The sequence below is a fragment of the Emys orbicularis genome, chromosome 22, assembly GCF_028017835.1.
Source record: "Emys orbicularis isolate rEmyOrb1 chromosome 22, rEmyOrb1.hap1, whole genome shotgun sequence".
NCBI classification, from domain to species: Eukaryota; Metazoa; Chordata; order Testudines; family Emydidae; genus Emys; species Emys orbicularis.
In genome coordinates, this window is record NC_088704.1 from 5,546,808 (window position 1) to 5,573,308 (window position 26,501).

General features: G+C 47.2%; 1 protein-coding gene across 1 annotated transcript in view; it reads left to right on the forward strand.

Annotated features, from left to right (window-relative positions):
* The first annotated feature begins 5,416 nt into the window (after window positions 1-5,416).
* LOC135893512 (kinesin-like protein KIF17) overlaps window positions 5,417-26,501 on the forward strand; it is a 40,375-nt gene continuing 19,290 nt past the window's right edge. Inside the window, 6 exon segments of the mRNA XM_065421345.1 lie at window positions 5,417-5,650; window positions 10,390-10,536; window positions 11,578-11,679; window positions 16,468-16,657; window positions 24,332-24,784; window positions 26,103-26,200. Coding sequence (XP_065277417.1) covers window positions 5,420-5,650; window positions 10,390-10,536; window positions 11,578-11,679; window positions 16,468-16,657; window positions 24,332-24,784; window positions 26,103-26,200 — 1,221 coding nt within the window. The 5' untranslated portion in view covers window positions 5,417-5,419.

Consider the following 26,501-nt stretch of genomic DNA (forward strand, 5'->3'; position numbering starts at 1 on the left):
CAGGCAGAGAGTTGGTATTGGCAGACATGTAGAGTCAGGCTTACCTGTCAGAAGCCAGCAGGAGGGATCCGTAGAGGCCGAGATGGAGAGAATACAGATGAACTTTTATCTATTTGAGAAGAAAGACTGAGAGAGGTGCAGAGCGAGACAGAATGTTGCAGACCCTGAAATTCCCCTCACCCCCCATTAATTGTTAATACATCTTGGAATACTGGTGACATTCCAGAAGAGTGTTAAGGTGGCAATATTCAAAAAGGACAAGCGGAATAACCCAGGTAACTGTGGGCCAGTTAGCCTGACATCAGGCCTGAGCGAAACAGTGGAAGAGCAGACATGGGATTCAATTGATAAAGAATGAAAGGATGGGAATTGAACTAATGCCAGTCAACAAGGTTTATGGGGAAAAAAGCTTGTCAAACAAACCTTCTCTTCATGTTATTTGCCACCTTGGAGTCTGAATGGCACCCCCTCCCCTGGAAGCTCAGCTACTCTCCAGCCCAGAAGCTGATCTCTCCCCTACTTCCAAGATGCAGGCCATCCCATTGGTACAGCCCCCTCTCCCACCAGGCTGCCCTCCCCTCCCTGGCCTGTGGTTGAGGAACCCAGTCCTTGGCAATTCCCTAGGCCAAGGCCCTGCTGTGGACGGCAGGATGGGTCACCACATGCAGCATCCACTCTGAAAGGAATTCTAAAAGAGTAACACTGTTGAATGCGATTAGTTCATGAGCACAATACACTGCTAATAGCAGGGCTGTCTCCCAGCAGAAGCAGAGCATCTTGCAAGACATCTCCAGGGCACCACAGCATTGCACTGCGCAGAGATGTGTTACTGCACATAGTCCCTCGCCCAAGCTGTGGCTCAAGCCTTCGCCCTCTTGCCTGCTGCTTAGAGTGGCTTCTCCCCTCAGGGGTCTGGGTCCTGGATTCTTTCTCTTGGCAGCTCAAGGCTCCAGCCAAGGAGGACCTCTGCTAGTACCTGGGGCACAAGGGGTGCTGGCCCTTGGAAAATGTTTGCTACCAAATAGTTTGCTAGGCGTGTAGCCCAGTACCCAAGGGATAGCATCACTATCACAATCCCCAACGTAGCCATGCAACAAGGAGGGGAGCTTTATTAGGTACAGGGAACAAAGGATAGAGACTAAGGAAAGATCAGGAGAATTTATAACAATAAACCATGAACTTTACTTAAATCCTCCCCCTCCCAGCATTTCTGAGGGGCCCAACCCCCCTAGCTTCCTCCCAGTTCTGCATGAGGTGATGCCAGAGGTGAAAGTGGGCTGGTACGGTGTACCAGTAAGAAGTGGCCGCCAGTACGGGCCCATACACAGCCGATGTTAAAGCGCTGCCACTGCCCCTTTTGCCCCCCCCAGGCCTGCCGGGGGGAGGGGGCAAAGGGACAGCTGCCCTGGGGTCCGGCGATTTAAAAGGGTCTGGGGCTCGCAGCCGCCACTACCGCAGCATCAGCCAGAGCCCCAGGCCCTTTAAATTGCCGCCAGAGCCCCAGGCAGCATGGGCCAGGCAGCGCTGAAGGGCTGGCTGGGGGAGGCTGACCCCCAGCCACGCCCCTTCTGCCCAAGGCCCCGCCCCTTCTGGGGGCTCGGAGCCAGGCCCCCATATCGGTAAGACTTTTAAGTGACTTTCACCCCTGGGTGATGCCATGCTGTACTTAAAACTCACAAGCAAAACAAACAAACATGGGGTTTCTTACAGGGTCTTCTCTGTGAAAGGGTAGGATGGTGCTGGGGCTCCCTGCTCTGGAGTCCCATGGACAATTCGGCTGGCTCTCAGTAGCCGGACCAGGAGTCACTCCTCTGTCTCTAGGCTGCTGGTCTGTGCTGGGCTGACAATAGCCACCACCAGAGATCAATGGGAAGTGGAATGGGCACCTCCCAGGCTGCAACGCTTCTCCCTCCGCTCCCCCAGCAGCCAGCAACCAAATGTAGCTAAACGCTTTGTCTCTGAGTTCTGGCTTCTGATTGGCTGTGGTAGTAGCTTCCAGTGTGTTCTATCTCCGCCCTGCGTTCCAGGCAGGGGTGACAGAGTCTTCCTAATAGTGGGGGGGCCACAAGGCCCTGTCCCCTCCATGGCCCCGCCCCTGCCCCACCTCTTCCCCCAAGGCCCCGCCCCCCAGAAGCTGGAGCCAGGAAGGGGAGCCTAGGCCCTCCATCTGTCCGGGGCAGGGGGCCCCCAAAAGCAGCCACCAGCCCATAACCCACCCCCCGGACTCCCAGCTCAGGGCAGGTGGAGGGTTCACGGCTCCCCACAGCTGCCCAGGCTCCCCGGGCCGCTCTTACCCTGGGCCAGGCTCCAGCGTCTGCTTCTGGCCTGGCCGGGGGGCAGAGCCTCAGGAGTAAGAGGAGGGGCAGGGGGCCGGGCCCATGGCAAAATGTGCGTGGGCCATGGCCCCTTGGCATGTTCCGGCGCCCCTGATTCCAGGCATTCTGGGAAGCGGCATCCTGAGCCTCTGCAGCCATTGCTGCTGTAGTCCAAGGGTGAGTCCTTTCCAGGCTCAGAGTAACATGTCCAGGACAACCAGGTCCCAACGTGTTACATGTAGGACCCAGGTAGAAACTCCAATCCAAGGGTCAGAGTCTTTCCCCCATTGGAAGGCGCAGGGGAGAAAGGCACTGTCTCTGAAGCTGCAGCAGCATGTGATGGCTTTGCAGCGTGCTCCCCCAGAACCTTCAAGCCTCCCATCTCTGATCTGCAGCATTCAAATGGCAGAATCTGGATTGGAGCAGGGGAACATCTGTATTCCACCAAGTCCCCCCCTCAGTTCCTGAGAATTACCGCTGTAAAATCCATGTAAGAATTAATGTTGCTCCAAAGAGAGCTGCCAATGTTGCTCCAAAGATGTGCAGCTTCTTGTCACACTGGGCAAAATAAACAGCTGGCAAATATGCATAAAACCATAAACCAATTGCCCTAGGTGGGTCCCCCTATTTGTTATGGGGAGGCAGGACCTCATTCCTTCCCTCCCTCACCCCAGGGCAGTGGGAGAGCTTGGAGAGAGCCAGAGGCAACTTTGTAGATGGGGAACTTGGGGGAACCACGGGAATCTAAGGGGTGTGGCTTATGGCAGGAGAAGCCAGCTGGTTATTGTGGTGACCGAGGGGGCTGTCTGTTCCCATCTTGCCTCTGCATCACCCCAACATGGCTGTGGGAAAAGTACACACCTGCCCTTACCCCACTGCTGCTCCATGTGGGCTGGAAACCAGTGAGCGGAGTGGAGACATTGCCTGCTCAGCAGGTGCACAGGAAAGAATATTGGAAAGGTATGTGGTATATGAAAGTTAAGAAAGCCAACTGATCTTCAGTATCAGAGGGGTAGCCGTGTTAGTCTGGATCTGTAAAAAGCAACAGAGAGTCCTGTGGCACCTTTAAGACTAACAGATGTATTGGAGCATAAGCTTTCGTGGTTGAATGCCCACTTCGTCGGAATCACAGGAAGAAATATTTTTTTAAAATTAATAACCGCTGCCAGAGCTACCAACATAAAGGATTATGCCTTTGAAATATCGTTTAACTGAGAACCCCGCCTTTGTGCATTTGGCCTTTGCATAAGCTCTCAGTCAGGATTACTTCAGAACAATATGAACTTTGCACCACACACCATTGTTTATTCATGAGTGGGCAAATTATTAGAACACTGATGAAATTCAGTCTTTCAATGAATATCCGTTTCAATGAAATTCAGTCTTTCCAAAGAAATTCTCTTGGGACTAACACGAAGTATGGAAAATGTCAGCCCAAAAGGAACCTTTCTGTGAAAGTGCAAAGAGAATATGAAAAACAGCTTTGAATGGAAGCCATCTTTCAGGGTTAACTATGGAGTCACTGCCCAAGATTTCATAAGACATGGCTTTCATGTCAGCTTCTCATTGGTGTGGTGCCCAGCTGATCTGACAGCCAGACATTGCATGGTACGGACCCGTGGACACTGCTGACAAACATCTCTGATCAAGAGTGCACGGGGACATGCGCATGTGGAGGTGAAGCACCCTACGGACAAAACATCCTGGAGAACTCCAAGTTACTGTTCAACGTGGGTGGCCAAACTTGGCTCCTCTTGGCCAGATCTCAAAAGAGCTCAGCTGCCAGGAAGATATTTTCCTTCAGACAAGAAGGTCTAAAAATGACTGGGCTCTGCACCACATGCCCTTCAGCATGGAGCGGGAAGGTTCCCTCTGTGCCACCACAGCAGGAGTGTGGCTAAAGCCAGCCTCCCCGTATGACAGCTTGCCCTGGCCAGGCCCTCGCTGGTGCAGGGGGTGCTCGCTCCCTGGGCGCTGGCGTGCTGACTGCTCCCAGCAGGGCAGGAGGGAAGTGGCCTGCGCTGTCCCTACAGCTCTTTAATTGGAGTTGTGGCCTAGCCTAGACAAGCCAGACTTCACCCACCATCCTGAGGGGGTGCTGCGCCCCTGCTCCCCTTCAGGGCTTGGGCGGTGCCTGCTGCACCCCTCCGCGCTGGCCGCTGCCACCCAGCTCCCTGCAATGGGCCACCCTGTGCCCTGCTGCACCCAACAGCTGGAGGCTGCGACATTCCCTGGAGCAGCCCCTCACCCCCCACCCACTCCCCACAGAGCCCAGGGGGCGGCTCCGCTCAGCCAGACCAGGGGCCTGCCGCGGTATTTCGGCAGAGAGCGGGGATGGGAATTGGGTGACGCTCCCTCGCCCGGCCCCTTGGGAGGGGGAGCCTTGCGGCAGAGAGTGCGGAGCGGCCTTGCGCGACGCTCCCTGGGCCCCTTGGTAACGGCGAACGCCGCGGCGGGGGCGGGGAGCGGAGCGGAGCTCGGCGCTGCTGCCTCTGCCCGGCGGCCCGGCTCTGGCCTGGTCCAGATCGGCTCCGCCCGGCGCGCCCCCCCGCCGCAGCCCTGCCCCCACCCGACCCTGGGCCGTCGCGCGGGCTGCCCCGCCCCCTAGCCCGGCCCCGTCACAGCGCCTGGCGCCCCCTAGCGGGCGGGGCCCGGGCAGGCTCCGTGGCCAGCTGCTCCCCGCCCGCCCGCTGCTTGGCGCCCCTCGAGCTAGGCTCGCCCCCTCCTGCCGCCCCTCGGGCCGGGCTCGCCCCCTCCTGCCACTGCCTCACGCCGTCCCTGCCGCTCGGGTGTGAGCCGGGGTCCCCCCCCCCGTGCCAGGCTCGCCCCAGCTCGCCAATGCCACAGAAACTGCCCCCGCCCGTCCCACACTCCTGCCACTGCCGCCCCCAGTCCCTGCCGCCCCACTGGCGTGAATGAGTCTTTCTGCCCATGCCAGGCTCTCTCCAGCACCATACAAAGCTGCCGCTGCCCCTCGGACACTGCCCCCCACACACACTGGGTTGAGCTGGGATCGTGCCCCCTGAGCGGGGCTCGCTCCAGCCGCCCCGCGCCATCGGAAGCGCCTCTGCGGGCGGCGAGGTTGTTGTCCGGCGATTGCGGACATGGCCTCGGAGGCGGTGAAGGTCATTGTGCGCTGCCGGCCCATGAACGAGCGAGAGAAGGCGCTCAGCTGCAAAGCCGTGGTCAGCCTGGACAGCCCCCGGGGCCAGTGCTTCATCCAGAACCCTGGGGCCACTGACGAGCCCCCCAAGCAGTTCACCTTCGACGGGGCGTACTATGAGAGCCACAACACTGAACAGATCTACAATGAAATTGCCTACCCGCTGGTGGAGGTGAGTGAGGCCAAAAGTGATCTATGAGCCACAGAGACTCTCCATGGAGAATGGGTGGCCTAGGAGATTGGCAATGGCAGGCAAGGCCTTTCCATCAATTGCTGCAGAGTTAAGGGCCGGTTCTAGGTTTTTTTGCCGCCCCAAGCAACTGCCGAAGCAAAAAAAAAAAGGTGTTTGGAATGCTGCCCCTGAAATTGTGCCACTCCAAGCACGTGCTTGGTTCACTGGTGCCTAGAGCCGACCCTGGCAGAGTTTAAACTTTCATTAAAAAATCCTACAAAGTTTTAATCTTTATGGTTATGAAGAAAACCTGCTGAATGTGACCTCATGCTGCACTGTCTCCTTGATTCATAGATTTGAAAGCCAGAAAGGACCATTGGGATCATCTAGTCTGACCTCCTATATAACAAAGGCCATGAAACTCCCCCAAAATAATTCCTATAGCAGATTTTTTAGAAAAAAAATTCAATCTTGATTTGAAAATTGTCAGTGACCCTTGTAAATTGTTTGATGGTTATTTACTCTCATTGTGAAAAATTTACACCTTATTTCCAATCTGAATTTTTCTAGCTTCGACTTCCAGTCATTGGGTTGTGTTATATCTTTCTCTGCTAGACTGAACAGCCAATTATAAATATTTGTTCCCTATGTAGGTCATTACAGACTGTAATTAAGTCACCCCTTAACCTTCTCTTTGTTACACTAAATAGATTGAGCTCCTTGCATCTACAGTAGAACCTCAGAGTTACGAACTGACCAGTCAACCACACACCCCATTTGGAACCAGAAGTATGCAATCAGGCAGCAGCAGAGACAAAAAAAAAAAAAAGCAGATACAGTACTGCGTTAAACATAAACTTCTAAAAAATAAAGGGAAAGCAGCATTTTTCGTCTGCATAGCAAAATTTCAAAGCTGTATGAAGTCAATGTTCAGTTGTAAACTTTTGAAAGAACAACCATAACATTTTGTTCAGAGGTATGAACGTTTCAGAGTTACAAACAACCTCCATTCCCGAAGTGTTCATAATGCTGAGGTTCTACTGTATCACTATAAGGCAGTTATTTTAATCCTTCCATCATTCTTGTGGCTCTTCTCTGAACCCTCGCCAATTTTTCAACATCCTTCTTGAATTGTGGAGACTGGAACTGGACAGTCAACTATTCCAGCAGCAGTTGCACCAGAGCTAAATAAAGAGGTAATCTCTGGTCGTACTTGAGATTCCCCTGTTTAATGCATCCAAGGATCACATTAGCCCTTTTGGCTACAGCATTGCACTGGGACCTCAGGTTCATCTGATTATCCACCACAATATCCATCCCATAGATCCTTCATCCTGTAAGTATGTCCTATGTTCTTTCTTCCTAGACGAATACATTTACATTTAGCCATATTAAAATACATATTATGTGCTTGTGCTCAGTTTACCATGCGATCCAAATCGCACTGTATTCGTGACCTGTTCTCTTAATTATTTGCCACTCCCCCAATTTGTGTCATCTGCAAAGTTTATCAATGATGATTTTATGTCTTCTTCCAGGTCTTTGATAAAAATGTTAAATAATGTAGGGCCAAGCACCAATCCCTGTCGGATTCCACTAGAAACAAAACCACTCGATGATGATTCCTCAATTAAAAATACATTTTGAGACCTATCAGTTAGCCAGCTTTTAATCCATTTAATGTGTGCCATGTTAATTTTGTACCATTTGTTTTTAATCAAAATGTCACGCAGTATCAAGAGCTGTTCTTCAGGACTGGAAAACGTACTCAGAGCATCACAGCTACATACATTTCAATGGTCCCTTGAAATATGTGTTAACTCCTTATGCTTAATATTGTTCCACCTTGTATTTAACTGTGACACTCTGAGTACATTTCCCAGACCTGAAGAAGGGCTCTGTGTAAGCTTAAAAGCTTGTCTCTCATCAACAGAAGTTGGTCCAGTAAAAGATAGTATCTCACCCATCTTGTCTCTCTAGTATCCTTGGACCAACACGGCTACGACACTGAATGCAGTATCAAGTCAAGCACCTTATGGAAGTCTAAGAATATTACATCAACACTATTATTATTATTTATTAACTGAACTCATAATCTCATCAAAAAAAGATATCAAGTTACTTTGACAGGATCTGTTTTCCATAACCCCACGTTGATTGGGCATTAATTATGTTCCCCTCCTTTAATGCTTTTTCAATCAAGTCCCATATCAGCAGCTCCATAGTCAGATTGACAGGCCTATAATTACCCAGGTCATCCCATTTACCCTTTTTAAATATTGGCTCAACATTAGCTTTTGTCCAGTCTTTTGGAACTTCCCTGTTGTTCCAACATTAATGTTTAAAGTCAACATTAGAGGTCCTTTGCACTCTTCTGACAACTTGCATCCAAAAGGGCTATCTGGACCTGCTGATCTTATAATGTCTAACTTTAGTAGCTGCTGTTTAACATCCTCCTGAGATATCTAGTAGTAGAATGGAAAGAGTGTAATAATCATCATATGATGAGACTACATCATCTGTTTTTTCCCAAGTACTGAACAGAAATATTTATTGGTAATTTCTACATTATTATTGATAATTCTACCATTTGCATTTAGCAGTGAACCAGTACCATGGTCAAGATTCTTTTGTGCTTCTAATATACTCAAAAAACTCGTTCTTACTGTGCTTAAATATGCATGCCATAGATTTCTCTGTGTGTCCCTTTTCTTAACGTCTGGTTTATATATATTACTATCAACTTCCCCTTTCTTTAATTTATTATCTATTATTTTTTTCATTTTTTATAGCTGCTTTCACTTCCCCTCTAAACCAGGTCAGTTTTTTAACCAGTACGGTCTTCTTCCTTGATTGTGGCTTTTGGGGCATCTAATAAAGTGTTCTTAAACAATTCCAAATGATCAATCATATTTTTCTAATTAAATTTTTCCTCCCAGCTGATTTGGCAGATGTTTTCAGCTTTGTGAATGTGGCCATTTTAAAGCACAAAGTATACATATGACTGGTTTGGACTTTATTCTGTTTGCACATTATAAATGCGACCAATTCATGGTCACTTGCACCTAAGCAACCATTAGTTTTTAGTTAATGCAGAGTCCTCCTGTGTTGACTGCAACACTTTTTGAGTTAGGAAATTGTCATCTGTAATATTTAGAAATTCCAAGGATGTTTTAATACTGGCAGCCAGTGGAGGGATTAGCCACTGGGCCGATGGGGCCCGTGCCCAGGAGTCCCACCCAACTGGGGGACCCCCGGAAAAAATCCGCTGCCACCGGTGGAAGCCCGGAGACCCAGCTGCCAAGCGGGCAGGGCTGGGGAAGCCCCCGCACCCTGACCCTGCTCCACGGCAGCAGCGCAGGGCGGGGGAAGTCTCCTTGCCCCCCCCCCCCCGCTTCCCCTCCGCACCACCACCCATCCCCAGCAGAAGCTGCTGGGCAGCAGGGCAAACCCCCCCACCCAACCTGCTCTCCAGCAGAAGTGCTGGGTGGGCAGGGCGGGAAAAGCCCCAGCGCCCCGACCCTGGTCCCCCACAGAAGCGTGGGGGGGGTGGCAGGGGAAGCTCCAGCACCTGGAGCCCCACTGCAGCCCTGGGACAGCGAAGCGTGGCCAGGGGGAGTTGCGATCGGCCTAACCTGCGGAAGCAGCAGGTAAACAAACCAGCACGGCCCGCCAGGGGGCTTACCGTGGCGGGCCGCGTGCCAAAGGTTGCCGATCCCTGCACTACAGTAAACTGAAGAACATTAGCATAGTATTTCTCCTCTGCTCACTCAAAGGCATCTCTGAAGCTGGCAAAGGAGGGAATGACCTCAATCAGCAGGGGGCTGGGAGGGCTACAGCAGGGGGCTGAGCAATTCACCAGGGCTTTGCCCCTTACCTCATTTACGGCTCTTCGCAGCCTCTCTCCCTAACCATATTTCAGTCTGTGGTTCATTTTTTTCAAAACGTCTGTTTAGGTATTATTGCCATTGCATCTGGGGAATCTTGCATTCAGTTTTTTAAAAAATCAGTAAATCCGTCACCCAGTGGTGATTCGTAAAGTTATATCTATTTCCCGTCTTGCTGAGATGGGAATGAAGGAAGGAAGGAAAGGTGACTCCCTCCTTTAGCCAGCTTTGCAAAGGATGAATTTGAGTGAGTAGATGAGAAATAACATTCTTATCATTATTCTAGGATTAAGACTTCCCTTTTAGCCACAATCAGCTGGAGTTCCATTTGTCTCTCCAGTCCTCAGAGTACCTTCTGACCTACAGCAAAAGTAACCTAATTTTCTATACTATAATCAAAGGGCCCTTCCTGTTTTGATCTCTGTTCTGTCAGCGCCTGGGGTTTGAGAGAAACCAGTGCATTTATACAGCAGTGAAATGTATTTTATTTTATTCTCTTAGTCTATGGCCTGAGCTAGGTAGCTTGTCTTTTGCCCCTACTTTTCTTCCGCTTCAGCTTTTCCATTCTTTTTATTTTTCTGGGTTTTGGATGAGATGTAAAACCAAGTCCTTGGTTTGTAGAGATTAAAGGTCCCATGGGACTTTCCAGAAGAAATTCAAAATTCCAGCTCAGGTGCTTGCGTTCCATCCACCTACAGATGACATTGCAATTTCTTTGCTCACCCAGCAGTTTTTCTCCTTCCCTATAAAATCACTGTTAGGTGATAGAATAGAATCTTAGTAGCTTGATTCAAAACATGTGAAGGACGAAGATAATGGCTATTATCTTTATGTTTTTCTTGAATTTTCCAGGGTGTTACTGAGGGCTACAATGGCACCATTTTTGCCTATGGCCAGACTGGCAGTGGGAAGTCATTTACCATGCAGGGCATTGTGGACCCTCCTACGCAGAAAGGCATAATTCCCAGAGCATTCGAACATGTGTTTGAGAGCGTACAGGTATGTAGTGAAGTGAAATGGCTGCTGTAGCAGGGACTGTAGCCCAGATCCTCAAAGGTATTTAGGTGTCTAATTCTCATTCATTTCAATAGGAGTTAGGTGCCTAAATATCTTTGAGGGTCTGGGGCTATATGTTATAAGCTATTTATTAATAGGTTTTTCTACAGTATTCACCACCATAGTATCTGAGCCCCACAAACATTAATGAATTTATCCACACAACCCTATGGCAAGGTAAGGAAGTATTATCCCCCATTTTACAGATGGGGAAACTGAGGCACAGAGAGGGGAAATGACTTCCCCAAGATCACACAGGAAGGCTGTCACTGAGCTGGGATAGAACTCTGATCTCTTGAGTTCCTCCTCAGTGCTTTAGCCACATTCTTCCCACCCCCAAATTATCAGTAGGATAGCAGCAGACCTCCTGTCAACTTGCCAAGATCTTCACATGATGATGAGTACATGAGCACTGAATGCAGTTCTGGTTGGCTGAGTATGTATGATTCAGTAGTGGACATATGTATAGTCCAACAGAGTCCTTGAGATTTGGGACTCAGGTGCTGTTTACAGCTCTACCACATTTACTGTGTGACTTTTGGCAAATTAGTGTTTCTCTCTCTGCCTCAGTTTCCATATCAGTAAAACTAGGATAATGCCTAAATCTTAGGAAGTTGTGAGGCTTAAGTCATTAATGTTTATAAATTGCTATGAAGCCCTCTGCTGAATGGTGCTAGAAAAGGGCAAGATACTTTTACTCCAAGCTGAATATTCTCGATGCTGTGTATTTACCAGTGTAAACCAGCCCACCACACTAGGTCTACACTTCTCCGTGTCTGTGTATTGTATGGCAGGAGTTTACAATCTGAAAGGTCCCATATAATGTGAACTAAATAGTTATTCTGAAGACTAAGTATTTTCAAAAAAGCCAAGGGGGGTTAGGCACCCAACTGTCATTGACAGTCAATTGGAGTTTAGGTATCTAACTCCCTTAGGCACCTTTGAAAAACTTCCCCTAAAATCCCATCTCTTGTTTTTGTACAGTGTGCTGAAAACACCAAGTTCTTGGTGAGAGTCTCTTACCTGGAAATCTACAATGAAGACATAAGAGATTTGCTAGGAGCCGACACCAAGCAAAAGTTGGAGGTGAGGAGATCATAAAGTCATTATGGCTAAATGAGGCTGTGCTTTAATTTGCTCTGACTGCTATCAGGCATGCCTAATAGAAATGGGAGAACCCAGCAGAAACTTTTTGCAGAAACTGAAACATGAAGCATTTGGGATGTGACAAAAACTGTTCTTATTATGTTTAGTGAGTTTTATCTACAGTCTGGTCCCATTCCCCCAAATCTCATACTTTCCTTTATTGTTTGAGACCCAGGTTTGACTACATCCTTGTACATGAAAGTAGAGTGTGCTTCAAATCAATGTTGAAAGTTATCATCAATGTGTTTTTACCCTGACGAAAGGTTAGACTCAGCTGCTCTCCACAATTGATTTCAAAGTTCCTCATTCTTGATGGTGGCTGTTAGAATATGCAACTCACAAGACCAAACTTACTTCTGTTATTTTATGTAGGTATTTGAATTTAACTGAACACGTACAAAAGAATGCCTGTGACTGGTTCCTGCCACCTTTGGCATCAATTTAAAATGCAATACAAAAATAATTACAAAACCACTATGGTAGGACTGACGTTATCATTATTTGTCACTCCACCAATTTTTGTGTGCAAACTTTACCAACAGTGACATTTTCTTCCAGTTCATTGATAAAGATATTGAGTAGTGTTGGTCCAAGAACAGATCCCTGTGTGGAGCCCCACTAGAAAGGCTCCAATTGCATGATGAGTCCCCATTTAGAAGAACTTGTTGAGGTCTATCAATTAGCCAGTATGCGTAAGGGCTGCAGGACTGAACCCAAGGTCCCAGCTTTGGGCTAGGAGGTGGGAATCTGCCTCAACTTTACAGGGAGGCATGAAAGGAGTTAGGATGCTGAAAGTGGACACATGGAAAGAAGGGGTCAGGAGAGAGGATACACAAGATCATAGGGAAGGGAAGGGGAAAGATGTAATGAAAACAGAGATGTAAGAATGAGAGGGATTGTGCAAAACCCTGAAAGTGAGGCTGAATTGCTCAACGTGGAAGGAGAGAGGAGCCAGAAAAAGGATTTGGAGGGGCCTGGAAGAACGTTAGGTTATGTCTAGTTAGGAACATAGGACACCTAACTGGATGGACCATTGATCTTGTCCAATGGGGCAAGTCCTATCTTACAGTGGCCGGTTCCAGATGCTTCAGAGGAAGGTGCAAGAAGTCCCCAGTGGACCGTTATGGAGTAGCCTGCACATAGGGGAAGTTTCTTTCTGATGCCCATAAGTTAGTATCTGGTTCATGCACTGAAGAAGGAGGGTTTCTGTCCCTTATCCATTTTTAATCTGATCTAATGTGACTGTGGATGATCTCATTATCTCTAAAAATGGCTGATCCTTTATTGACAGGATACTGCAGAGGTACAACTCCCCATTGGAATGCATGGGAAAGGCAGAAAGTTTCAAAGATGTAGTACAGTAAAATTAATACAATTAATAATTCTATTGATTGTTGTTTTACAGTCAAAGAATTTGCCTTACAATAGCTTTGCAAATCTCTGCCCTTCCCATGCATTCCTGTGGGGAGCTGCATGTCTTCTCTTCTAATTTACATGCCAGCAAGATTGTCAGTATAAGGAAAACCAAGGTACTAGCACCATCTGCTGCACAGAAATGTTGAAACTCTGACAGAACTTTAGCATGTGCCTGGCCCTATAGGGGTGAAATCCCTGGTGGGTCCCCATTTCCTCGCTCTGCAGAGAGAGTGTGTGTGTTTAGGGAGAAATAGGGGTCACTATTTTAGAAAGAGCCTCCTGCACATTCCTGCTTTTTGTTCCACATCAATAATGACATTGGTTTACGTGACGACTGCTGTTGGCACAGGCAGGGCAGTGCTTGGGCAGAACTGTTTCCACGGTAACACAGTCACCGCTGGTGACAGCTTCTGGCTGTAGCTGCTTCTACAGAATAATTAAGTGAGTCAGTGTCCTGTGGAGACACAAAGCCTAGGCAGATCTTCTGCCCCCTGCAGCCCTACATGTTTCTCCTCTGAAATCCCGTTAGTATTATTAATTGTATTTGTTTCCTTTTAATGTCGGTGACTCCTGGCCACCCCTGCACCTCAGGGACTCAGTCACTTGCCATGAAATAAAGCCCTGCAGAGAACAGGCCTCACTGAGCTCTGCTTGGAAGACATCACACTCAGTTGAAGTGCAGTGTCAAGTGAGTGGAATGTCCTCATTCCACCCTAGTAGGCTAAGTACAGCTTCCTCCCATGCAAGGCAGTGCCATTCCTTCAGCCGATCAGAGATGGACATTGGAGAGGACTTCACCAGGGACTAAGCTTCCACCGCACTCCTAACTTTAGCCATCCCAGTCACCTGATTATCATATATCACAGTTAAAAGCTATAGTATAGATTGACCTAACCCTGATCCTGTAACTGGGTTAACCCAGGCAGTCCAGGGCTTTAGCTTGGTTAGGGAACATGACTAAGGTCCTATCTACACTACAGTTTTTAACTCTCTCATAACCTGATTCTGTTCTATTCTAGATAGGTTCTTATAGTGCATTTATCACAGGAGTGTCAGAGCGCTTTCCAGAAGTGCATTAAGCAAGGTGACTAACATCTGTCACATGTTTGAAATCACATCAGGACAACCATGTTGTAGCTTGGTCCCCCGACTCAGTTATTTTGTGGTGTAGATAGGGTCCTAGTTGTCAACTCAAATGATGTTGGCCATAACTGTTTGCAAATGATTTCAAATACATTTAAAAGCCCCAATGTGAATGGAGCCTAAGTGGTGTTTGTGATCCTAGTGGGCTATCCTGATCACTTTTTCCTGTGATGGATTTGATGGATCACTCAAGGCTATAAAAGAAAAAACATGTACTTTAGTAACTTCTTTTATGAAAAGTCCCCTCTGTGGGAATTTTAGTTGCTGGGAGGATTCTATTAGAGATTTAATGTGTTGGGGATATCTCTCTCCAGAACAGGACTTTGGAGTCACCAAAGAAAAGACTGACACCCAGATTTTATACTTGTCCTGAGCATGATGGGCAGGGTTTTGGGAGTTTAATCAATGCCGTGTAGATGCCCATGTGGTGCAGAGGGGATCAGTAGAGCACCTAATATCAGTATCCCTCACTATTGTGTCTCAGGGCTTGTCTACATATGTCAGGGTTTCCTCCCTACTCTGAACTTTGGGGTACAGATGTGGGGACCCGCATGAAAGACCCCCTACGCTTATTTCTAGCAGCTTAGGTTAAAAACTTCCCCAAGGCACAAATCCCTTCCTTGTCCTTGGACGGTATTGCTGCCACCACCAAGTGAGTTAGACAAAGATTCAGGAAAAGGATCACTTGGAGTTCCTATTTCCCCAAAATATCCACTCCAAGCCCCTTCACCCCCTTTCCTGGGGAGGCTTGAGAATAATATACCAACAAATAGGTTAACCACGTGAGCACAGACCAGACCTTTGGGTTTTTAGGACACTAAAAACCAATCAGGTTCTTAAAAGAAGAACTTTATTATAAGGAAAAAAGTAAAAGAAGCACCTCTGTAAAATCAGGATGGAAGGTAATTTTACAGGGTAATAAGATTTAAAACACAGAGGATTCCCCTCTAGGCTCAACTTCAGAGTTACAAAAAGCAGGAATAAACCTCCCTCTTAGCATAAGGAAAATTCACAAGCCAAAACAAAAGATAATCTAATGCATTTCCTTGCTATTACTTACCATTTTTGTAATCTTAGATGCTTATTTCAGGTAGGGTTTTAGGAGATGTTTTTTTTCCTGCCCTGGTCCCTCTCTGTCTGAGAGAGAAACACAAAGAGAGCCCCAACAAAACCTCCCCCTCCCCAGATTTGAAAGTATCTTCTTTCCTTATTGGTCCTTTTGGTCAGGTGCCAACCAGATTATTTTATGCTACCCTTAGCTGTATGTTTATGACAACATACCACTTAAGTCGATGTAAGTTATGTTGCTTAGGGGTGTGAAAAAAACCACCTGAGCAACATAAGTTACATTGATTTAAAGCTGTGTGTACACTTCGCTATGTCACCGTGAGACACTCTCCCACCAACATAGTTTCTGCCTCTCGTTGAGGTGGAGTAATTTCGTTGATGGGAAAGTACTCTCCTGTCAACGTAATGCATCTTTACCAGATGTGCTACATCGGCACCCTGTAGCACGGTAGTGAAGACAAGCCCTCAAACCCTTGATGTAGTAAACTCCCTATAACAAGAGACACAAGAGCGATATGCTATGGCAGATGAAAACCTTGACATATCTTCTTAATGTTTGAAGTTGAAGACGCAGCTAAGGGGCAGCTCAGAGTAGGGGAGCAGGGCGCCATGTGACACTGGAGATGCCTGAGCTAAGCAACAAACTCTTGACTTCAGTTCCTGTTGCATATAGAACCATGAAATGTTTTTTGTACTTTTATTCATACTTCAGAAATAGTCTGTTTCCTGGTTACAGCCAAATACAGCTGTCTGCTACATTACAGCTGTGTAGTGGGGTGGGCCAAAGCCTAATTGCTGAGCACGGTGCAACCTCCAAGTTGGTGGGAGATGTGGGTGCTCAGCAGGTACACAGCACCCCTCAGGAGTTGCTTCAGAGTGCTGTTCTGTAGCTGGCCATGAGATTTTTGCTGTAGTGTCCCATTATGCACATAACTGCCTTTTCCTCCTTTCATATGCAAAGGGGCTCCTGGAAAGTTTCCAGAGTGGTCTGTGGTGTTTCAGAGTCTAGTGGTCCTGCTGTAACCTGTGTTCATGGATTCATAGATTTTAAGGCCAGAAGAGACTGTTCTGATCATTGTGTTGTGCTCTTCCTGCTTGCAGCTGAAGGAGCACCCAGAGAAAGGGGTGTATGTGAAAGGGCTCTCCCTGCACACCGTGCACAGCGTGGCCCAGTGCGAGCGCATCATGGAGACGGGTTGGAGAAACCGAGCGGTGGGCTACACCCTGATGAACAAGGATTCTTCCCGCTCCCACTCCATCTTCACCATCAACATGGAGATCTATGCTGTAGGTAGGTGCCAGATTCCTGGATCAGGCCTTTGGGAGACTGAGCATAGAACCAGCCTGTACAATGTGGTGGATAATCCCAGAATAAAAACTGGCGCTTGAATACAGCTGAGCAAATCATTGATTTTTCTGTTCTATTGCTGAACCACAATATCTGTGGGGGGGGGAATCGGTTTGTTTCTAAATGAAACTGAATGTTTTGAGTTTTTCTCACCAAAAATTAAATGTTTTGAATATCCGTTCAAATGGACGTTTTCAAAACGTTTTGTTTTGATTTTTTCTAAGGTATTTTGACCTTTTCAAAAATGTTTTTGTCTGTTTTTTTTGGCCAAAACTATTTGTTAAACTTTGACCAACATTTGCAAATGGTTTCAGAGCCCTTGAAAAATGAATGCACTATTTGCTGAAAATATTTTGCCCAGTTCTAGTCTAGAATGAGAGCTGTGCCTTGGCACCAGCATTCACTACAGTGCAAAGTGACTGAGTATTTTTTAAATGTCTTTTCCCTTGCTCACCCATGGAAGGAGGGGGACATGTGTCCTACACATTGTTTGGGAGCATATTTCTCTCTGTTTTTCTTTTTCTTCTAAAATCCTTTTTTGATGCTGTTGAAAGGTGCTGGACTGACAGCCCCGGTGCCTAAAGGCCACACTTGCACTTGGAATTCATAGATTGTAAAGCTGGAAGGGACCATTATTATCATAGAATCAGAATCATAGAAATGTAGGGTTGGACAGGACCTCGAGAGGTCATCAAGTCCAGCCCCCTGTCCTGAGGCAAGACCAAAAAAACCTAGACCATCCCTGACAGGTGTTTGTCCAACCTGTTCTTAAAAACCTCCCATGACAGGGATTCCACAATCTGCCTTGGAAGCCTGTTCCAGTACTTAACTATCCTTATAGTTGGAAAGTTTTTCCTAATATCTAATCTAATCTCCCTTGCTGCAGATTAATCTGATTAGTTCTTGTCCTGCCTTCACTGGACATGGAGAAGGAGAGGTTACTTACCTTTCTGTAACTTGAGTTCTTCGAGATGTTTATCCTTATGGGTGCTCCACTGCAGTACTCATGCACACCTCTAACTAGTCTGACCTCCTACTTAACACAGGCCAGAGAACTTCATCCAGTTCTTCCTGCATTGAACCTACGAACTTTTGATTGAACTACAGCATATCTTTTAGACAGATATCTAATCTCAGTTAAAAGATCCCAGGGAAAGAGAATCTCTAGGTAGTCTAATCCAGTGGCAAATTACTTTCACTGTCCAAAAAATGTGCATTTTATTTCCAGTTCGGATTTTCCTGACTTCGGCTTCTAGCCACTGGACTTTCTTTACTCAATAAAGTATGGCTAGTAACAGGGCAAGTTGCCCCCAGATATCACCATGCCAGTGTGTCTCAACCTGGACCTGGACGGATCACCTGTAGGAGTGAGAGAGGAGTTCAGTCTCCCATGCTCCACTGCTGAGTGCTAAGAGTCTGGTTTTATTTCCTTCATCTGTTCTCCATTCATGGGAAACTTGCACAATGTCTTCCAACTGTAATCGCAGATGCTGCTGATATCCCTCATTTCCATTTATAGAGAATTTACCACCAAACATTTACTAAAAATGGAGGAATGAGGAGTGACCCTCAGAATAACCCAATTAGCAGATCACGTGAGTGTTAACCGTGCCTTGATTTGCTGAACCAAGGCCTGCTTCACCAACTTCTATAATGTGGGACCCTCAAATCCTGACGTTAACCTAAGAATCAAAAGTAAATGCTTACACTCCTCTCGTGTTCCAGGTAGGGCTTGGGTTGCAGTCTAAATTGGAATTATTTGTCTTGTTTAGAGGCTTTCAAAAAGTGGTACCTCTGTTTTTGTAGCCCAAACTAGCAGGGTGAGAATGGCTTGTCATTTAATTAACTTATTAGGGAAGCCCCATGCATTCCATGGCAAGCTGGGCCTAAATTCTGTTTCAGTGTCTCTGGATTTTGCAGTGCTGTAGTGCAGCAGACTGGAAATTCTGCATCCGTTTCATTTACATTTGAGATTGGACGTTTTTACTGGCTTTAACATGACAGTCATAATCCAAACACTATAGTGGCCTCTGCTATTTATTTTGAAATTAAATTACATTTGATTTACACTTTGTTCATGTTTTCAGTTTTTATGCCTCCAGATTTGTTATTGGCAATCCAGAGCTGCATAGTAGAAGATGGAGGAGAGAGGGGGGTGAAATATGATGTTTTGGCAGCTGTATATTGGACAGTCTGAGTTTGGGGCAATTGGGGAGGTGTAGGAGCAAGTTTGGGATTGTGGAATAAGCACATTAGCTGGATGTTTCTACTAAAATGACCATCAGTCAAATAGTTAACAAAGTTGATATTTAAACTGTCATCTTTAGGTTTCAGATTGGACCCCCATTAAGATGAATGGGGAAGATCAAGCTGTCTGCAGTCTTGGGAAGAAACACAGCATCACTTACTTACAGTTCATATTTTTAAGAGTCCCTTCACAACCACGAGGTCTACAAAAACAACAAGGAGTCTGGTGGTACCTTAAAGACTAACAGACTAAGGTGCCACCAGACTCCCTGTTGTTTTTGTAGATACAGACTAACACGGCTACCCCCTGATACTTGAGGTCTACAAAGACTTTTTAATGCACATTTAGATTCCAGAGTGCAAATATGCAGCAAATAGTAGATTCTGTGGCGGCAGATTTATGAAATACACAGGTCTCTTCCCATTAGTCCTCTCTGAGCATTCAAGGGAACGGGTGCTTTCCCCTTTGATTTGGTGGGAAGGAAGAAGTTTTAGACTTGTCTCATGCTTCTGCTGCCAGAATTAGTTGATGGACTAGAAGAGAATTAGACAGTGACAGCCTGACTTTCCAACCTGCTTGCAGGCATTTTAGCAAGAGTCTGGGGACTTGTTACACCATGGAAACTAACCCAGTAGTTGTATTGCTTGAAACAAACAAGCTCCTTGGGTACAATTACTGGCAGGAGCCAAAACAACTACTTAATTTTTAATTGCCAGTTGCTACTTACCTAAGCTGTAAAACCCCCACTCTTCAGAATGTCCATTTGCCCCAGGGCTCAGAAAGGACAGTAAGAAGGGGTGGCACTATTTTCAAACTCCACCTATTTTCCCCAGTTTCACCCACAATCCCTGAGCTGCCAGATGTTTCTGCCAGAATGATCAGTGATGAAATAGCTAGCAGTGCTTTATGTCATAATAATTAGGGTTCAGTGTCAAAACCCCATTGTGATTAATAGGCAGTTAACTTCTTGGAGCTATTGTTTCTGTCTGTCTTACTGAGAACTCAGCTTTCGCAGAGTGCATCAGTTTATGCTTTGTTGACATTTGGAAGGTTTTCTTCACAGCCTTAATAGCTAGAAACTAATTTTTTGAAATGAAAGTTTAGATTTTGCAGATATTGATGGGGCCATCACAGTGGTGCTGACCCCGTTGAACCCTTGATGCGCTCCATTGTCAGCCTCATGCTGTTCTAGAGGCTTGTGGCCAGTTTTACTCTTAAACCTGGGTTTGTGATGGCTGGGAATAGCAGGGAAAGGGACGTTTGAAATGAAGGATGATCCAGCACTTAGGGTGGTAACCTGGCACATGGGAGACCTGGATTCAATTGTCTGCTCCGTCACAGACTCCTTATGTGACCTTGGACAGGTCACTTAGTCTCTCTGGGCCACAGTTCCCCATCTGTACAGTGGGGATACTAGCCCTGCTCAGCTTCGTGGGGGTGAGGATGAATCCATGAAAAATCATGAGGTGCTGAGATACTGTGATAATCGGGGCCACATTATCTACCATAGGTAGAGTTTGCAAAGTCTGACTTTGTAGCCTAGTTTTATTCACTGGAGAATCACTCTCCTTTTGTTTTATTTTCCTTAGTTCACTGAATGAGCATTTGCTACTTATCTAGCACCTCAGATGCTGACTGGCAGAATGGGGCTTAGGGAGGGACTAGGACAGTTGTTTTCCGCCTAGTGAGCTACTTGAAAAAGAGACAAATGCGTACCTTTCAAAACACCTTCCTTCTGTCTCAGAATGCTCTGTACACCCCCCGAGAGTGGGGTAATTTATGGAGGTGCTGAGAGTCAAATGGTTCAACACACCCCTAATGAATCAGAGCACATTGGAGTTCTGGGGTGAAATTCTGGCCCCACTGAAGTCTTTGGGGACAGGTTTTCACCCTTCAGTCCTTAGTTAACAGGGGTGGGCAGCATGCCCGCGCCCTGGATGGGGAAGGAGTGGCTCACATTGGAGAGAAATCCCCCTGGCCAGACTGGCAGCAAAGCTGATAGGTTCTGCGGGGAACTGCTTGCAGCTTTTCGCAGTCATGCGAATAGTTCTAGAGTTTAAGGCAGGAAAGGATCACCAGATCATCTACTCTGACCTGTATATCACAGGCCCTCAACACCACTTGGCACCAGCCCACTAAACCCATCAATTGAAATTAGACCAAATTATTACAGCCCACAGCCTGTTCCGTGCCACAGGCAGAGATTACACGGGACTGAGCTGCACCAGTGCCTGAGGCCCTACAATGGCAGGGAAATGATTAAGTGAGATATACCCACTCAGCTCAGGGGCTTCTTAGTTAACAGAGACTTTCCCAGCGCCCAGTGTTCAGACTTTCTGGGCAGTTTGCAACTTGTGCAGTTTTAGCTTCTTTTGATCTTCACTCTTACTTATTTTTGCTTACTTTTCTGTCCCTATTTCCCTTACCCGAAATAAGCAAACAGAAAATTACAAACCGGTAACCACTTTGTCTGTTCTCCAGCCAGCACATTTAAAACTCACTTAAAATCACTACCAGCATTTCAGATCAATCAGCTGTGCACAGATCCTGCTTGATTACGCCACCGTGACAGGTTCGGTCACAGAGACCCCCCCCTTGGGACTGCCACCTGATGTGCTGAGACTACCTCTGAGCCCGTTTTCCCTGCCAGCTTGGGACTTTAGTACGCTCTCTTGTTGAGCCAGACACGCTAGCCTCCTGCAAACACAGACCCAGGTCTGAACCAAGTCCTCCAAATAGCTGCAGACTTAACTGAAAACAGCTTAAGAAGTGCTTCTGTCTCTAGCATCCAGACACCGAGCTCCCATTGGGATCCAAACCCCAAATAAATCCATTTTACTCTGTATAAAGCTTATACAGGGTAAACTCATAAATTGTCCGCCCTCTATTACACTGATAAAGAGATATGCACAGCTGTTTGCTCCCCCAGGAATTAATTACTTACTCTGGGTTAATTTATAAGCAAAAGTAATTTTATTAAATAGAAAAAGTAGGATTTAAGTGGTTCCAAGTAATAACAGACAGAACAAAGTAAGTTACCAAACAAAATAAAACAAAAACACGCAAGTCTAAGCCTAATACATTAAGAAACTGCTTACAGATAAATCTCACCCTCAGAGATGTTCCAATAAGCTTCTTTCACAGACTAGACTCCTTTCTAGTCTGGGCCCAATCCTTTCCCCTGGTATAGTCCTTGTTCCAGCTCAGGTGGTAGCTAAGGGATTTCTCATGACCTGGGGCGGCTCTATGTTTTTTGCCGCCCCAAACACGGCAGTCAGGCTGGTCACGCGGATTCGGTGGCGTTTCTGCGGGTGATCTGCCGGTCCCGCGGCTTCGGTGTACCTGCCGCCGAAGCCGCGGGACCGGCGGACCTCCCGCAGGCATGCCCCCGAAGGCTGCCTGACTGCCGCCCTCACAGCAACCAGCACGCCACCCCTGCGGCTTGCCACCCCTGCGGCTTGCCACCCCTGCGGCTTGCCGCCCCAGGCACGCGCTTGGTGTGCTGGTGCCTGGAGCCGCCCCTGCTCATGACTGCAGCCCCTTTGTTCTGTTCCACCCCCCTTACATAGCTTTGGCACAAGGTGGGAATCTTTTGTCTCTTTGCGTCCCCACCCGTCCTTCTAAATGGAAAAGCACCAGGTTTAAGATGGATTCCAGTACCAGGTGACATGGGCACATGTCTTGGGAGACCCCAAGCCTTCATTGTTCCTGGCCTGACTCACAGGAAGGCTTGCAAGTAAACAGAGCTATTTACAACCAATTGTCCTAGTTGATGGGAGCCATCAAGATTTCAAACCACCATTAATGACCCACAGTTTGCATAATTACAATAGGACTTCAGAGTTATGTTTCATATTTCTAGTTTCAGATACAAGAATGATACATTTATACAAATTGGATGACCACACTCAGTAGATTGTAAGCTTTGTAATGATACCTTACAAGAGACCTTTTGCATGAAGCATATTCCAGCTACATTATATTCACACTCATTAGCATATTTTCATAAAATCATATGGAGTGCAACGTCACAGTCACCTCAGAGCCCTGTCCCACCCTGTTCACTGTCCCACCTCTAGCCATGGACATTGCTGCTGAAGCTTTAGAGGAAGGCGATCCCCCCTCAAAAAACAAACAAACCCAGAATACATGGGCATGGGGGGAATTCCTTCCTGAGCCCATTACACTTAGCATTATTGTGGGGTGAAAGGCAGGAAGGAAATGTTACAGAGGGGAGGGTCACTTCCTGGTCCCTGGTAAACAAGGTGTTAACTTCAGCTTAGCTCTTGGCTTCCTCATGCAGTGGTACTCAGGGAGAGCTGTAAATTGGTTGCTTAGGAGGCAAAGGGGGCAGAATCCTTTTAGGAAGGTCAGGCTCCTCACCCAGGCTCAGGGTGGGCTGAATCCCAATCTGGGGAGTTTTCTTGTTTTCTGTTTATATTCCCCATTGTCCCTTGAGGAGGAGCAGACGTTGACAGTGCCCGTCTCTCCTCCTGCTGAGTCATTTCACCAGCTTCTAAGCAGTAAAACCTGAACCTTGGAGAGTGTGTGCAGCCCCTCTTGGGATGCCAGGAACCCACATGGTGACGTCTTGATAGTGTTTGTTTCCCTGGGGAGGGGCACTTCCTGTGTCTGTACATCACAGGCAGACCTATGAGCATCACTATACACTGAGACAGCTTTGATTCAGGCCTAGAGAGAAGCTGTAGGCTGGAAATTGAACTAAATATTGCTTCCAGGCTTCTTGGTTCCCCCAAGCCTTTCACGGTAGTCCACTTGAACGGATCCTTCTCTCTGGCCATTCACATCCTCTGCTGCTTGTACTGCCCATGTGTTTCTTCTGGCCATGCTGAATTCCTACCCCATTGATTCTTGACTCTCATTTCCATTCTCCCTTATCTCCACCCCTTTAATTTCTCTCTCCCTGCCTGGCATTTGTCATTTAACTCCAGGAAACATCCTGAGGGACATAGTTTGTATGAAAGAACCTGTACAAGGTAAGAGTCCCAATCCTGCACGGTGCCGAGTATCTTCTGCAAAATTCTGTGTACCCTCATCTTCCACTGAAGCCTATGGGTGTTGAGAGTGCTCATGGGGTCAGAACCTAAAGCAGTTCAAGAAGTTTTGCTGTGTATTCTGGGAACCAAGGCCCTGATTCAGCAAAATAGGTAAGCACATGATTTCAATGGGACTCAAGCCTGTGTTAGAAGTTATGCATATGTATATGTGCTCCGCTGAATCAGGGCCTATGTGTATACAAAGTCTAGGGCTCAAATTGAAATGTGATGCCTAAGGGCAAGAGGCCTGGTCCTTGTCTGGTGAAGTTGCTTCTTCTTAAAAGAACCCGATCCCACATTGTTTTCTTGCAGATGAGAGAGGGCAGGATCACCTAAGGGCTGCAAAACTCAACCTGGTGGATCTGGCTGGAAGCGAGAGGCAGTCCAAAACCGGAGCCACAGGGGAGCGTCTCAAAGAAGCCACCAAAATTAACCTCTCTCTCTCAGCTCTGGGCAATGTCATCTCAGCCCTGGTAGATGGCAGGTGCAAACACATCCCCTATCGAGACTCCAAGCTGACCCGGTTGCTGCAGGACTCCCTTGGAGGAAACACCAAGACCCTCATGGTGGCCTGCCTGTCTCCTGCTGATAACAACTACGACGAGAGCCTCAGCACTTTGCGCTATGCCAACCGGGCAAAGAACATCAAGAACAAGCCCCGTATCAATGAAGATCCCAAAGATGCTCTGCTGAGGGAGTATCAGGAGGAGATCAGGAAGCTGAAGGCCATTTTGGCTGAACAGATGAACACAAATCACTTGTCAGGTACAATGCCCTTGAACTGCTCCAGAGTTGCTTTATCATTGGCCAGAAAATTACACCTTAAATATATAGAGTGCACATTGGCATTTCTCCGCAACCTCCCTTCTACCTGTTGGGGAAGGCTCTCTTCAGCCCAACGCCAGCAGCTTTGGCCTTCGAGTTGGGTGGGAGGGTTAGGGTTAGGATGAGAGTAGTCTGTTTTCAGATGGGGGGATACTTTAGGGAGGGGAGCAGTCTCTAGGAACCATCCTCCATACTCCTGGATAGGAGCAGCCTTTCATGTAGGGGCTAAGACTCCATGGCCTTTCTTCCCTTCCCCTGCCCCAGCCAGAACCAGCCTTCAAGAGAGCAGGCAGTGTCCATGCCCCCTTCACCTCCCGACTGTTGATCCTCCCCTCCTGGGCCTGAGGTTATGTTAGGTGGCCACATTAAGTGGCCTCATTTCCTTTGCTATCACATGGGTACTCCTGCCTTTTCTCTCTGAGGATAAGTAAGGGAAGGGAGCTGCATAGGGGCTATGAAGCTTGAGAACCACAAGATCACTGCTCCATTTAACCAGACATCTTGCCTGCGTCCCTGTAGCTTTAGGCTTGGGTGAAGAGGCAGCATTCTCCAGCAGTTAGAGCAGAGGACGAGGCATCAGGACTCTTAGGTTCTGTTCTCAGCTCTGATGCTAATTCTCTGACCTAGGGCAAGTTGCATAACATTTGCGTGCCTCAATATCCCCATCTGTAAAATGGGGGTGAGAATGATCCCTCCCTGAGTGAATAGCTAGATGAAAACCAGGGACAGGAAGACTCCAATTAGCACTGTCTTCCAAGCATCTCTCACTCTTGCATTTACTGCCATAGCCCTTTCACATCACTGCGGACCTGTACTGCTCTCAGAAATGTGATCCAGTGTCCAGGGAACGATGCCTTTCTGTGTTGAAGGGTTTAGAGTGTCCTACGCTCTAAACTACTTCCCACTGCCAGTCTGGCCATAGGCAAAGATCATACCATTGTAGCCCTCAGTTACATCCTGGAAAATAATAGCAAGAACCTATCTAGACTAGACTAGAATTATCTTCAGCCTTTTACATACCTGGAACCAAGCTGTTCAAAACTCTGTCCTTCCACACAGCAGTGACTGTCTCTCAGGTGCAGCCCCAGCACAGAGCATTCTCTGTCAGCATGGACTGTATCCTATTAGCACAATTTAAAGGAATGTCTAGGCTGACACATTCCCTATCATCTGTTAGCCTCTTTCTGTTGGTTAGTTGCCAAATGATCTGTAGACAATCCTCTGCTGTATGTGTGAGTAATCTTTCTCCTTTCCTTAGGTCTGTTACCTGCTGAGACTACTCAGCTGGAAGTGAAGCCAGCTCTCCTCCCTGAACCCCAGCCAGATGTCGAGGCAGAGAAGCAGTTGATCAGAGAAGTAAGCCAGGGAGCATGACCCCCAAGTTATTTCCTGCTGGGGGTTGTCCACTTTTATAATCCTCAGCACAACTGTAGCGCAAGGGGGTACTGTGTGACCTTCTTGGTACACCTCTGCCCACGCACCTCAATCTTTGGTCTTGTACCATAGACAAAACCTGTGTTGTTGGAGACCATGTTACAATACCACTGTTTCCCAACATTGTTTCATTTTGCTTTGGAGATGGGATGGAACTGGGTTCCCAGCATGGGTCAATTTGCATTGTAGAAGTGCCTTAGCTTTCAGCACTCCCTGCTATTCT